This window comes from Coregonus lavaretus (assembly GCF_964263955.1).
Source record: "Coregonus lavaretus genome assembly, chromosome: 30".
In the NCBI taxonomy this organism is placed as follows: Eukaryota; Metazoa; Chordata; class Actinopteri; order Salmoniformes; family Salmonidae; genus Coregonus; species Coregonus lavaretus.
Genome location: NC_140017.1, coordinates 5399905 through 5414372, shown reverse-complemented (window position 1 = coordinate 5414372; position 14468 = coordinate 5399905). Strand labels below are relative to the sequence as shown.

General features: G+C 43.0%; 1 protein-coding gene across 1 annotated transcript; it reads left to right on the top strand.

Moving 5' to 3' along the window:
* The first annotated feature begins 5708 nt into the window (after positions 1-5708).
* Positions 5709-8931, top strand: LOC311105839 (mediator of RNA polymerase II transcription subunit 29-like). Its single transcript, XM_084148051.1, has 4 exons — positions 5709-5877; positions 7440-7498; positions 7601-7685; positions 7870-8931. Exons 1-4 carry the CDS (start codon positions 5725-5727, stop codon positions 8095-8097), a joined length of 525 nt encoding a protein of 174 aa, XP_084004177.1. The 5' UTR covers positions 5709-5724; the 3' UTR covers positions 8098-8931.
* The last annotated feature ends 5537 nt before the right edge of the window (positions 8932-14468 follow it).

Sequence of the window (14468 nt, the reverse complement as noted above, 5' to 3'; positions counted from 1 at the left end):
AAAGGGAAAAAATGCAGGGTAAAAAACAAAATAAAAAAAATCCCTACAAACTATCAATAACGAAATGTTATTTAGACTAAATCTGCCTGCTTTTCTGTATTAATCAGGTTTCCACACAGGCTCAGAAGGATCTTGTTATGGCGGGACATTTCCTGGCGACCGTACGTTAAGTCTGGGACCCCCAAAAACCTCTCGGCTGCAGTCACTAGGGGCCTTTTTCTCTACGGCTTTTTATGGTGGTCACTAGTTACCAGTCACAAAGTCCTAAACCCCGCCTATTTCTACAATTTATCTTCTTAAAATTGGAATTTAAACCTAACCCTAACCTCAACTCTCTAAAATTTTAAAATGTCACCTTTATTTAACCAGGTAAGCCAGTTGAGAACAAGTTCTCATTTACAACTGCGACCTGGCCAAGATAAAGCAAAGCAGTGCGATAAAAACAACAACACAGAGTTACATATGGAATAAACAAAAACAAAACGTACAGTCAATAACACAATAGAAAATCTATATACAGCGTGTGCAAATGTAGTAAGTTATGGAGGTAAGGCAATAAATAGGCCATCATTTAGTATTAACACTGGAGTGATAGATGTGCAGAAGATGATGTGCAAATAGAGATACTGGGGTGCAAATGAGCAAAATAAATAACAATGTCAATAACAATATGGGGATGAGGTAGTTGGGTGGGCTAATTACAGATGGGCTGTGTACAGGTGCAGTGATCAGTAAGCTGCTCTGACAACTGATGCTTAAAGCTAGTGAGGGAGATAAGTGTCTCTAGCTTCAGAGATTTTTGCAGTTCCTTCCAGTCATTTGCAGCAGAGAACTGGAAGGAATGGCGACCAAAGGAGGTGTTGGCTTTGGGGATGACCAGTGAGATATACCTGCTGGAACGCATACTACGGGTGGGTGTTGCTACGGTGATTAATGATCTAAGATAAGGCGGGGATTTGCCTAGAAGTGATTTATAGATGACCTGGAGCCAGTGGGTTTGGCGACGAATATGTAGTGAGGGCCAGCCAACGAGATCGTACAGGTCACAATGATGGGTAGTATATGGGGCTTTGGTGACAAAACGGATGGCACTGTGATAGACTACATCCAATTTTCTGAGTAGAGTTTTGGAGGCTATTTTGTAAATGACATCGCCGAAGTCAAGGATCGGTAGGATAGTCCGTTTTACGAGGACATGTTTAGCAGCATGAGTGAAGGAGGCTTTGTTGCGAAATAGGAAGCAGATTCTAGATTTAACTTTGGATTGGAGATGCTTAATGTGAGTCTGGATCTGGAAGGAGAGTTTACGGTCTAACCAGACACCTAGGTATTTGTAGATGTCCACATATTCTAAGTCAGACCCGCCGAGAGTAGTGATTCTAGTCGGGCGGGCGGGTGTAAGCAGCGTTCTATTGAAGAGCATGCATTTAGTTTTACTAGCGTTTAAGATCAGTTGGAGGCCACGGAAGGAGTGTTGTATGGCATTGAAGTTCGTTTGTTGGTTTGTTAACACAGTGTCCAATGAAGGGCCAGATGTATACAAAATGGTGTCGTCTGCGTAGAGGTGGATCTGAGAGTCACCAGCAGCAAGAGCGACATCATTGATATACACAGAGAATAGAGTCGGCCCGAGAATTGAACCCTGTGGCACCCCCATAGAGACTGCCAGAGGTCCAGACAACAGGCCCTCCGATTTGACACATTGAACTCTATCTGAGAAGTAGTTGGTGAACCAGGCGAGGCAGTCATTTGAGAAACCAAGGCTATTTAGTCTGCCAGTAAGAATGCGGTGATTGACAGAGTCAAAAGCCTTGGCCAGGTTGATGAAGACGGCTGCACAGTACTGTCTTTTATCGATCGCGGTTATTATATAGTTTAGGACCTTGAGCGTGGCTGACCCAACTCTAACCTTAACCACACTGCTAACCCTAAACTATTTTTTATTTTTCAAAATTTTTACGATATAGCCAATTTTGACTGTGTGGTTATTGTGGAATGCCAGAGAGTATGATACCGGTAGTTGATGTTCTCACTGGATTTGCAAGTTCACCAAAAAGGCCCCAGGGTCTGTGTACGGATCTGAGAAGACATTTGAATAAGACTGAACATTTTGTTGGCTTTTTTAGTTTATGTATTATTATTATTATTATTATGACGCGAGAGGAATAAGTGGGTTTGAAATCTGTCTTCTCCAGCAGGTGGCGATTTTCGTTTTTTTCGCTTACCTAGCAAGGAGTTTTTGTATGGAGGTCAATGAGCGAGTGTTGAATAGATCCCCACAGTGGAGGTGTCGTAATACCCATTACACCCAGTGGCGGCTCCTGAAAAAATTCTCAGGAGGGGCAATTTTTCTGATGATTTAGGTGACCTACACACATTTTAAAAAAGATATGTCCAGCAACAACATGAAGACAGGGGCAGCATATAAGTCAATACCAGAAGCATTTATTGACTGATCTGGGGAGATGGATTCCAGTTTCTGTGACAGATTATAAATAATCTCTGATGCCTTTGTTATATTAGCTTTTGGTTGAATGTACTGTCGTAGTAAATATATAATGTTATAGCTTGGTCTGACTAAAATCTTGTGCATGACCCATTTTGTGTTGGGCGTTTGTTTTCAATCAATGCTGTTCCTATCCTATAACAATGGACAAAAGAGTCCTATCTTGTCAGCCTTGTCAGCAGGTGGCCAAGGACAACACCCACGCCATAGGTCTCTCAGTTCTTCCAACTCACGAGTTCTTGCTCTGAGGACACACACACACACACACACACACACACACATCATCACTGATAACACACACACACACACAAAAATCTCCTCTCTTTAGGCTGAACATTTGAAGACAGAGAACCCGACTCAGAGCCAATGCAACAGTGGAGGGGACCTCGCCCAACTCATCAGGACCAATCAGAAGATCAGAACTACTAGATTCAACCTACATCATTTATTGTATAAAATGTCTGCACACAATGTTTTCGGGGCTCTCTTCAGATAGCTCCCTAAGAGTTTGACGAACGAGTCCGTGCACGCGATTCCAGATATCTTTACCTCTGAATAAACTGCCTTTATTATACCATATCCACCCTGTCCAAAGTCTCTACTTGGTCTCAGTTCTCCAGTAAACTTGTGATTATCAACAGTACACAACGGTAACAAACAATTGGGGGAACTCACGGGGCAGATAGTAAGATCGCAGTGACACAGAAAGCAGTTCAATGTCGGGGGTACAGAGTCGCTCTCTTACCAGGATCGCGGTCCGCTCTGACCAGGGTGAAGCCGGCCGGCTCCACTTCTCTGTCCGGGACTCTGTCATCCAGCCAAGTCTCCCAGCTGTATTGGATTCCGCTGCCAGCAGCGTTTTCATTATTTAGTCCGTTCGTAGCGGGTATGTACACGATCAACAAGATCAGTCCAAAACCCACCACTGGAAATCCATGGTTGGCAGAATGTTTGTAAACTAAGTCTACAAATTAAAAACATAAAATAACGCCACTAAGTGTACAAATTAAAAACATAAGATAACGCCACACTGCAGGTCGCAACAGAGACGCTGCTAGCCGCTATTTTCTTAGTTACGTTCATGGTTACGTCACGTATGACGAAAGCGCGTAAGTGCAAGCCCACAGACACCCATAGAGATTGTATTGAAAGCTTTGAAATTTGAAAAAAATAGATTTTACATGACAGGCTATGAGAGACTTCTGGGCGATTTTCAACCTGACTGAAATCGCCCTAAAAACGGGCGGGGCCATTTGAAGCACGACTTTAGCCTGATTTGACATTTAGTGGCAGTCAGATCAGATTAGAACACTGATAACTACTGTTGCCGTGATATAATTGATTAGAAAAAAAATCCCTTCCTTTTCCCGTTTGGCAGTGCGTCGCCCATATCGCCCTATTGAACAGGCCGTCCCTGATTACACCTAGTGGTCAAACAGTGAAATTGTTCCAATCTTTTTTACACCATTCATTTTCCTATAGGGGATTTTTAGAAAAACTTAAAATCAAATCAAATCAAATGTTATTGATCACATGCGCCGAATACAACAGGTGCAGACATTACAGTGAAATGCTTACTTACAGCCCCTAACCAACAGTGCATTTATTTTTAACAAAAAAAGTAAAAATAAAACAACAACAACAAAAAGTGTTGAGAAAAAAAGAGCAGAAGTAAAATAAAATAACAGTAGGGAGGCTATATATACAGGGGGGTACCGGTGCAGAGTCAATGTGCGGGGGCACCGGCTAGTTGAGATAGTTGAAGTAATATGTACATGTGGGTAGAGTTAAAGTGACTATGCATAAATAATTAACAGAGTAGTAGCAGCAGCGTAAAAAGGATGGGGTGGGGGGGGGGGGGGCAGTGCAAATAGTCCGGGTAGCCATGATTAGCTGTTCAGGAGTCTTATGGCTTGGGGGTAGAAGCTGTTGAGAAGTCTTTTGGACCTAGACTTGGCACTCCGGTACCGCTTGCTGTGCGGTAGCAGGGAGAACAGTCTATCACTAGGGTGGCTGGAGTCTTTGACAATTTTGAGGGCCTTCCTCTGACACCGCCTGGTATAGAGGTCCTGGATGGCAGGAAGCTTGGCCCCAGTGATGTACTGGGCCGTACGCACTACCCTCTGTAGTGCCTTGCGGTCGGAGGCCAAGCAGTTGCCATACCAGGCGGTGATGCAACCAGTCAGGATGCTCTCGATGGTGCAGCTGTATAATTTTTTGAGGATCTGAGGGGGAATAAGGGCTGTGCTTCGTGTAGGCTAACTCTAGCATTAACTTTTTGATAACCATGTAAATCTCTTTCGGACAAGGTGACTTTTATCAATATATTCAGCTTTATTTACTCTCAGATTCGAAAATGTAAATTAGCATCAAAACAGACCATTCAAGACTACAAATCCCTGCAAGCTCCTGCACTTCATCTATAGCTGACACCTTTACTAACAGCTATTGTGTAAATTTAAAACTAGCCCAAGACAGTTCAGATAATTGTTATTTATAATAATAATAATAATAATAATAATAATATGCCATTTAGCAGACGCTTTTATCCAAAGCGACTTACAGTCATGCGTGCATACATTTTTGTGTATGGGTGTTCCCGGGGATCGAACCCACTACCTTGGCGTTACAAGCGCCGTGCTCTACCAGCTGAGCTAGGACCACATTATTTAAATACATTTAGCCAATTTATTAATTACTACATTTACCTAATATTAGATAGTTACTCCAGAGATTCTTAAAAATGAATGGGGAAAGAATATGGTTTTGGAATAAACGCTGAAAAATAACGTTTGAGGTTAACACAGGCTTAGGAGATCTTATACGCTTTGTTCTATGAGATAATAGCAGTCAATTAACATGACCTTTATGAATTATGAAGCATTTGTGATTTGTGTTTTTATTGTTACATAACTTTTTCAAAATTCACAAAACGTCTCATAGAACAAAACGTATAAGATCTCCTAAGACTATGTTTACCACAGACCTTATTTTCGGCGTTACAAATCCTACAAAAACGCCATTCATTTTCCTCATAGGCTTTGTCCAACGAACCATGGCAGAGTCAGTGCCTAAAAAAAGTATCCAAAAAAGACGCCATTACTATTTATCTTTGGGGTTAAAGTTTCAGTTTTCACCCCACCCAGTAGGTGGCGGCAACACACCCTGAAAGGATGTAGTCCCCCGTAAAAGTCTCACCAAAGAAGAAGTTCACCAAAATGGCAGCGCAGCAACAACCCGGTGGACCGATTCCCCAAGTTGGAATACAGCAAGCTGCTACACTTCAACAACAGCAGTTGAGTCAACAGCAAGATTTCGACCCTGTTCATCGATTCAAAATGCTTATTCCACAATTAAAAGAGAGCCTCCAGGTACTCCGCGTTTTGTTTACATGAGCTGGTAACAATGGCTGATCAGTCAGTCAGGTCTCTTCACTGCCACACAGAGGGGAAAAGGGGAATTTTAGACCAACCTTTACTTGGCGATCCTTCCAGTAATCCAACAATGTGTACGCTGCGATCTGTCTATTTCAAATCTTCTCATTGATTGAGACAGGTGAGTGTCATTCAACCAGTGGTTATTTTGGGAGGTGGGGGGTCCTGTTCGGGGCGTACGGGGGGCACTCAGCCAAGGATGTAGCCAGCTGACTAGCTCAAGAGAACTCGAGCCTTAACCAGCCTTAGAGTTGTCAATCAGGCATATAACAACTGGATCAATTAACTACAATACTGACGCTCAGTTGTAACGTTTAGGAACGTTAATAATCCTGCTTGCGATACGGTTTTGGAAAACCTTTAAACGTAACTTTCACATCAGCGAGAAATAATCTTTCAAATGCAAAAGATGAACTTACTGTAGGCAGTTTAGCAAAGTTGCATGCTGGTTGCACTCCCGGCAGAAATTAACAACACTGGGCAAACCGAGGTAAGAAACTTACTACCCAGTTAAGCGCCCAGTGACAAGGGGAGGAAGCTAAAAACCCTGGTTTAAAATGGTCCAACTGGCAAATTTTAGGTAGAATAGAAAGCTGTAAACCTACTCTTTTAACAGTGGCAATTAAACTGCTTTCAAACGTGTTTTCCCATGACTGCATTAATTAAGAATGTTGTGCAATGACTGGCCATCCATGTTTTTCCCTCTGTGCCACTCGCAATTTGAAAGCGCCCAGAGGAATATTATTTTCTCCCATATAATGCGACAAGCTGACCAATTGAATAGGTAAACTCTTCTACTATGGGGTTGTCTGCTGTTGATTACTCATGTTGTTGGCTGAGGAAATATTCAATGTGAACAACAACAATTTTTCATTATATAATTCAAAATTAGCATTACCAAAGGTGCCAGAGCCCCACCTGTCTCTGATTTGGATCATATGTGCAGGGTCTAGGACCCTGCCCAATTCAACCACTGCATTCAAGATTTCTGAGTCGCATTCATGACATGCAGAACTTTGGGGTGGACACCCACCTGTCTCAATCAATGAGAGAAGATTTTAAATAGACAAGATGGCGGCGTACACATTGTTGGATTACTTCATGGAGCAAAAAATTGATTTAATAACAGTGCATTTTTATGAATTCAAATGAAACATCTGCAACTAGCAATGCGTTGTCTTGCATCTCGGGAATTGAGGAAGTATCGACAAGTAAAGGTTGGTCAAATTCTCTGTGCTATGCTTTACACTACCTCAATAATAATGCCTATCAGCCAGCTGGAACAGTAGTAATAGTCTGACTAGGCAATATTTTTAATGACTACCTTTTTAAGTTGAACTGCAAATAGTGGTCAGAGACAGAGAATAGGGGGATAATGCTTTTTAATGGAATATAATATGTTTGCATAGTAACAAAATATTATGCATATAGCTATGTACAGGTATTGCAAAATGTAGCTAAACCGAATATAGGCTAACTAAGCATTCTTTTCTGTCTAGAATGTCATGAAGATTGCCTCTTTAAATTTGGGACATAATACATCAATTGACAATGGCATGTAAGTACCCTTTTTCCCCAAACTCTAAATGGCACATACAGTTTATAAGTGTATTTTCTGGAGCTGGAGATGCACAACTTTCCTAATGCCTTTGTGTTTCAGAAAGAGCAGTGATGCCAGTGTACAGCGGTTTGACAAGAGTCTGGAAGAGTTTTATGCCCTGTGCGATCAGCTGGAACTCTGCTTAGTAAGGCACACACACACAAAATGAAGTTGTTCACCACCTCTTATTACTACACAAATGTCTTATTTCTATTTGGCTTTTAGAGTGCAGAGCATAATTCACCATAACATACAGTATAGTTTATATATCGATAAAGCTGGCAGCCTGGTCATCCGCTCACTATTACTCCTCTTTTCTTCCCCCATAGCGGCTTGCCTACGAGTGTTTATCCCAGAGCATTGACAGTGCCAAACACTCTCCTAACCTGGTCCCAACAGCCACCAAGCCTGACACCGTACAGACAGAGTCCCTGTCCTACTCACAGTACCTCAGCATGATCAAGTCACAGATCTCCTGCGCCAAAGACATTCACAACGCTCTATTGGAGTGCTCCAAGAAAATCGCAGGAAAGGGCCAGCCACAAGGAATCCTGTAGAAATGGGCATTTCATTATACTATCACATGGTTGTTCCTTTTTCTAAAGTTATTTGTATTTTTTTTTGTAATGATTGATAAGGACATAAAGTTGATTCACTGTTTAACGGATGCCCCTCTTCACTTTTCTTCCACCCCAAAATCTGAAAAGTAGCAAAAATAATGTCCTCAAGCATCAAGTAATGAGATACACAACTTCCTCATATTATGGAAAACAAACTGTGCCTCAGACCCGTCCAATCATGTTTTCAACAACGCTATCCCACGTTTGACAACAATGGGGTCTTGACGAAGTCACTAGGCGTTGAACTAAAGTTGCTATAGTTGTAAGTGAGGACTTGGTGGACTGTACATTCTTTAGGTTAGGTTTTACTTTGTGTTCGGTCCCGTGTACTGTTAAGGGCACAGATGACAGACCGGTAGGATTCCAGTTGAGGTGGTTTAATAATGCTGAACAGGCACGGAACAGCACCGCACTGTGTATGTAGTATGGATGGGCTAAGGCACTTAGTGGTCTGGCAACTTGCTTCAACCAAAGTGTGTGTGTATATATCAACAAGGACGTACACTGGCCTTGGCTAACACAATGAAAGCTAACTGTTGGGAAGACAAGGATGGCTGGAACTTTCTCTCACTTGACTTCTCTCGAGCTGATCTTCTCTAAGCTGGAGATCGCCCTGCATGCTCTGCTCCACTTCACCGGTGGGCGGAGCTACAGCTCTGATATAATGAACTAACATTACTGATATGATTAACTACAAATACATCACAGCCTTTTGTACAATAGTATTTTTACAAGCCGGTCCACATTTCTATTTTGTTAGCCCCCCCCCCCCCCCAAAAAAAGAAAAAAAAACTGAAAATAAACACTTAAAGCTGCAATCCCCTATGGTGAAACAACCACGTCTGTTTGCTATATTACAACAACGAAGTTGACACTGTTTTTTCCCCTCTGACATCATGCGCGACAGAAGACCACAACATCAATATGTACAGCTTTTTTTTTTACCATGCTGCTTCACGCTTCTGAGCTCCGCCACAAAAACATTAACGGAGGTGGGAAGGCTGTGGCGCCGTTTCCCGCTGATGTAGCCAAAATGATCCGACTCGTTCATTTCTCTCGAGTCGGAATGGTGCTATGCCAGAATGTGGACCGTTTTCGTCAGCATGCTAGGCTAGCTAATGATATAGCAGCCCATTGGATTCTATTAAAATATGACTGCTAGCGTTGGGGGGAATTCAACAACACAACGGAAGTGTTGTTGAATCAAATGGGTTGCTATATCTTTAGCTAACCTAGCACACTGACAAAGGGTAGGGTTAATAATAAAAAAAAACTAGCAGTATTTCAATCTTCTCGATTCACCATTCATAATTTAGGGATGATTAGGAGTACAGCAAAACAGTCCATCTCTGGTTTGAGGTACGTTTTCCCAACCATATAGCGCGCCGGACTCTGGTGGTCCACATTCTGGCAGAATTCAAGAGAAATGAACGTGTCGGATCATTTTGACCACAGCTACTGCGGAGTTCAGCATTAGTCAAGTTTGTATGCCCTAACGTGTAAATATTAGTGTTTTGTCACAAGTAGAGCAAATGACCTAATATGACCACCAGAAGGGTGACCGAGTCATGAGTTGGGAATTCTGTACCAACGCTATCCAAGAGCAGCTACTATTCAACCAAACTGCAAAACATCTGTGTGGCAGAGTAGCTTTGTCTTAATTATAATAAACCTTTTTCACTCACTTAATTTGTCTCTTACTTTTACATACATTCAGGCCCCTTCCCCTTTCCCACATTTTGTTACGTTACAGCCTTATTCTAAAATGGATTAAATGATCATTTTCCCTCAATCTACACACAATACCCCATATTGACAAAGCGAAAACAGGTTTTTAGACATTTTTAGAAATGTACTAAAAATGAAACACTGAAATACATTATTTACATAAGTATTCAGACCCTTTGCTATGAGACTCAAAATTTAGCTCAGGTGCATCCTGTTTCCATTGATCATCCTTGAGATGTTTCTTGAGAGGATCTGCAGAGAAGAATGAGATTGATGAGGGAAAAAACCCATTGAATCCATTTTAGAATAAGGCTGCAACATAACAAAATGTGGAACAAGTCAAGGGGTATGAATACTTTCCAAATGCACTGAACAAAAAATATAAACACAACATGTGAAGTGTTGCTCCCATGTTTCATGAGCTGAAATAAAAGATCCCAGAAATGTTCCATACACACAAAAAATGTAATTCTTTCAAATCTTGCGCACAAATTTGTTAACATCCCTGTTGGTGAGCATTTCTCATTTGCCAAGATAATCCATCCACCTGACAGGTGTGGCATATCAAGAAGCTGATTAAATAGCATGATCATTACACAGGTGCACCTTGTGCTGGGGACAAAAGGCCATTATAAAATATGCAGTTTTGTCGCACAACATAATGCCACAGATGTCTCAAGTTTTGAGGGAGTGTGCAATTGGCATGCTGGCTGCAGGAATGTCCACCAGAGCTGTTGCCAGAAAATTGAATGTTAATTTCTCTACCATAGCCTGCCTCCAAAGTTGTTTTAGACAATTTGGCAGTACGTCCAACTGGCCTCACAACCACAGACCACGTGTATGGTGTCGTGTGGGCGAGCGATTTGCTGATGTCAACGTTGTGAACAGAGTGCCCCATGGTAGCGGTGGGGTTATGGTATGGGCAGCCCATTGTCGTGCCATTCATCCGCCGCAATTACCTCATGTTTCAGCATGATAATGCACGGCCCCATGTCGCAAGGATCTGTACACAATTCCCGGAAGCTGAAAATGTCCAAGTTCTTCCATGGCCTGCATACTCAACAGACATATCACCAATTGAGCATGTTTGGGATGCTCTGGATCGACGTGTACGACTGCGTGTACCACTTCCCGCTAATATCCAGCAACTTCACAGCCATTGAAGAGGAGTGGGACAACATTCAACAGGCCACAATCAACAGCCTGATCAACTCTATGCAAAGGAGATGTGTCATGGCAGCATGAGGCAAATGGTGGTCACACCAGATACTGACTGGTTTTCTGATCCACGCCCCTACTTTGTGAAATCCATAAACAAGGGCCTAATTTATTTATTTCAATTGACTGATTTCCTTATAAAGTGCATTCGAAAAGTATTCCGACCCCTTCCCTTTTTCCACATTTTGTTACGTTACAGCCTTATTCTAAAATTGATTAAATTATTTTTTTCCTTATCAATCTACACACAATACCCCATAATGACAAAACGAAAACAGTTTTTTCGAAATGTTTGCAAAATTATTAAAAATAATAAGGCACGTTAAGGCAGTAAGGAAGGATTGAGGGCTTATCAGAGGAGCTGACCCACTTTGCGGGTTGCATACTGACGTCAATGCTCACAACAGACTGCTACTGTGTGTGTATATATATATATATATATATATATATATATATATCTCATTTACATAAGTAATCAGAGCCTTTGCTATGAGACTCGAAATTGAGCTCAGGTGCATCCTGTTTCCATTGATCATCCTTGAGATGTTTCTACAACTTGATTGGAGTCCACCTGTGGTAAATTCAATTAATTGGACAGGATTTGGAAAGGCACACACCTGTCTATATAAGGTCCCACAGTTGACAGTGCATGTCAGAGCAAAAAACAAGCCATGAGGTCGAAGGAAGGGGGGGGGCAATGCAAATAGTCTGGGTAGCCATGATTAGCTAGTCAGGAGTCTTATGGCTTGGAGGTAGAAGCTGTTAAGAAGCCTTTTGGACCTAGACTTGGCGCTCCGGTACTGCTTGCCTTGTGGTAGCAGAGAGAACAGTCTATGACTAGGGTGGCTGTAGTCTTTGATAATTTTTAGGGCCTTCCTCTGACACCGCCTGGTATAGAGGTCCTGGATGGCAGGAAGCTTGGCCCCAGTGATGTACTGTGCCGTACGCACTACCCTCTGTAGTGCCTTGCGGTCGAAGGCCGAGCAGTTGCCATACCAGGCGGTGATGCAACCAGTCAGGATGCTCTTGATGGTGCAGCTGTAGAACCTTTTGAGGATCTGAGGACCCATGCCAAATCTTTTCAATCTCCTGTGGGGGAATAGGCTTTGTCGTGCCCTCTTCACGACTGTATTGGTGTGTTTGGACCATGATAGTTTGTTGGTGATGTGGACACCAAGGAACTTGAAGCTCTCAACCTGTTCCACTACAGCCCGGTCGATGAGAATGGGGGCGTGCTCAGTCCTCTTTTTTTTCTGTAGTCCTCAATCATCTCCTTTGTTTTGATCACGTTGAGGGAGAGGTTGTTATCCTGGCACCACACGGCCAGGTCAAAATCAAAAGTAACAGTATCTGGTGTGGCCACCAGCTGCATTAAGTACTGCAGTGCATCTCCTCCTCATGGACTGCACCAGATTTGCCAGTTCTTGCTGTGAGATGTTACCCCAGTCTTCCACCAAGGCACCTGCAAGTTCCCGGACATTTCTGGGGGGAATGGCCCTAGCCCTCACCCTCCGATCCAACAGGTCCCAGACGTGCTCAATGGGATTGAGATCCGGGCTCTTCGCTGGCCATGGCAGAACACTGACATTCCTGTCTTGCAGGAAATCACGCACAGAATGAGCAGTATGGCTGGTGGCATTGTCATGCTGGATGGTCATGTTAGGATGAGCCTGCAGGAAGGCTACCACATGAGGGAGGAGGATGTCCTCCCTGTAACGCACAGCATTGAGATTGCCTGCAATGACAACAAGCTCAGTCCGATGATGCTGTGACACACCGCCCCAGACCATGACGGACCCTCCACCTTTAAATCGATCCCGCTCCAGAGTACAGGCCTCGGTGTAACGCTCATTCCTTCGACGATAAACGCAAATCCGACCATCACCCCTGGTGAGACAAAACCGCAACTCATCAGTGAAGAGCACCTTTTGCCAGTCCTGTCTGGTCCAGCGACGGTGGGTTTGTGCCCACAGGCGATGTTGTTGCCGGTGATGTCTGGTGAGGACCTGCCTTACAACAGGCCTACAAGCCCTCAGTCCAGCCTCTCTCAGCCTATTGCGGACAGTCAGCACTGATGGAGGGATTGTGCATTCCTAGTGTAACTCGGGCAGTTGTTGTTGCCATCCTGTACCGGTCCCGCAGGTGTGATGTTCGGATGTACCGATCCTGTGCAGGTGTTGTTACACGTGGTCTGCCACTGCGAGGACGATCAGCTGTCAGTCCTGTCTCCCTGTAGCACTGTCTTAGGCGTCTCACAGTACGGACATTGCAATTAAGTTTTCATAACTGTGACCTTAATTGCCTACCGTCTGTAAGCTGTTAGTGTCTTAACGACTGTTCCACAGGTGCATGTTCATTAATTGTTTATGGTTAATTGAACAAGCATGGGAAATAGTGTTTAAACCCTTTACAATGAAGATCTGTGAAGTTATTTGGATTTGTGCTAATTATCTTTGAAAGACCGGGTCCTGAAAAAGGGACGGTTCCGACGAGTTATGAAAGGATGGCTTCGCGAGACTAGAGGTAAATAGTCTAGAACGGCCTCCTCTTGTCTCCTTTCCTTCACCTGCCCTGAGGTGATGGAACTGGTCAGGGGAAAACAAATTCTCGGTAGGCATCCATGAGCCATCATTTGAATCTCTTTTACCTATCATGTTTTGTCACAGTTAGATCAGTGCAAATCGAGGAGAGGAAGCCACTTCACACATTCCCTCTGAAATCCTAACACCCAGACGATATTACTGACTTGGCTAATTTCTGCGTCTCTGGGTCATTTACTTTGTTACATATACACACTGAGCAGTTATGGCACTTTGTCCTGTGAAACCTGAGATGAGGCCACCACTGTGACCCAACCGCTCCCCTCCCTCCCTACCCTGCCTCTTAACTTCTAATTGAGAAGCCTGCATATATGGAAAAGTGTTGAGTTAACGTCATAGGTGATTCCATAATATATTTTCACACTTTATATAAATGCAAGGAGACAAAAACACAAGTTCAACTAAATCAGGAGCACATGTTGGGGCATGTGACGTGAGAGTGCGCTGGTTTCATAACAGCTGTGTGCGACCTCTCAGACATCCCTGAGTCACTGACAGGTCTGTTCCAAACAATACCCTGCTAGATACCCTGTGATAAACACACTGCTTGATGACTAGTAAAATACAAGGATGTTTTGGAACCTTCAAAATACACGCTCAGTTTTAAGAATAGACTACACTACCAATTTCAAATTGCAGATCTTATGAGGTCAATCTATAAGAATCCCATGATAAGAATATTTCAGAATGAACCGGATACTTTCATTCAAATTCAGTGTTTTAGGGTATACATTAATAGCATGGTGAAAAACAAGAGAACCC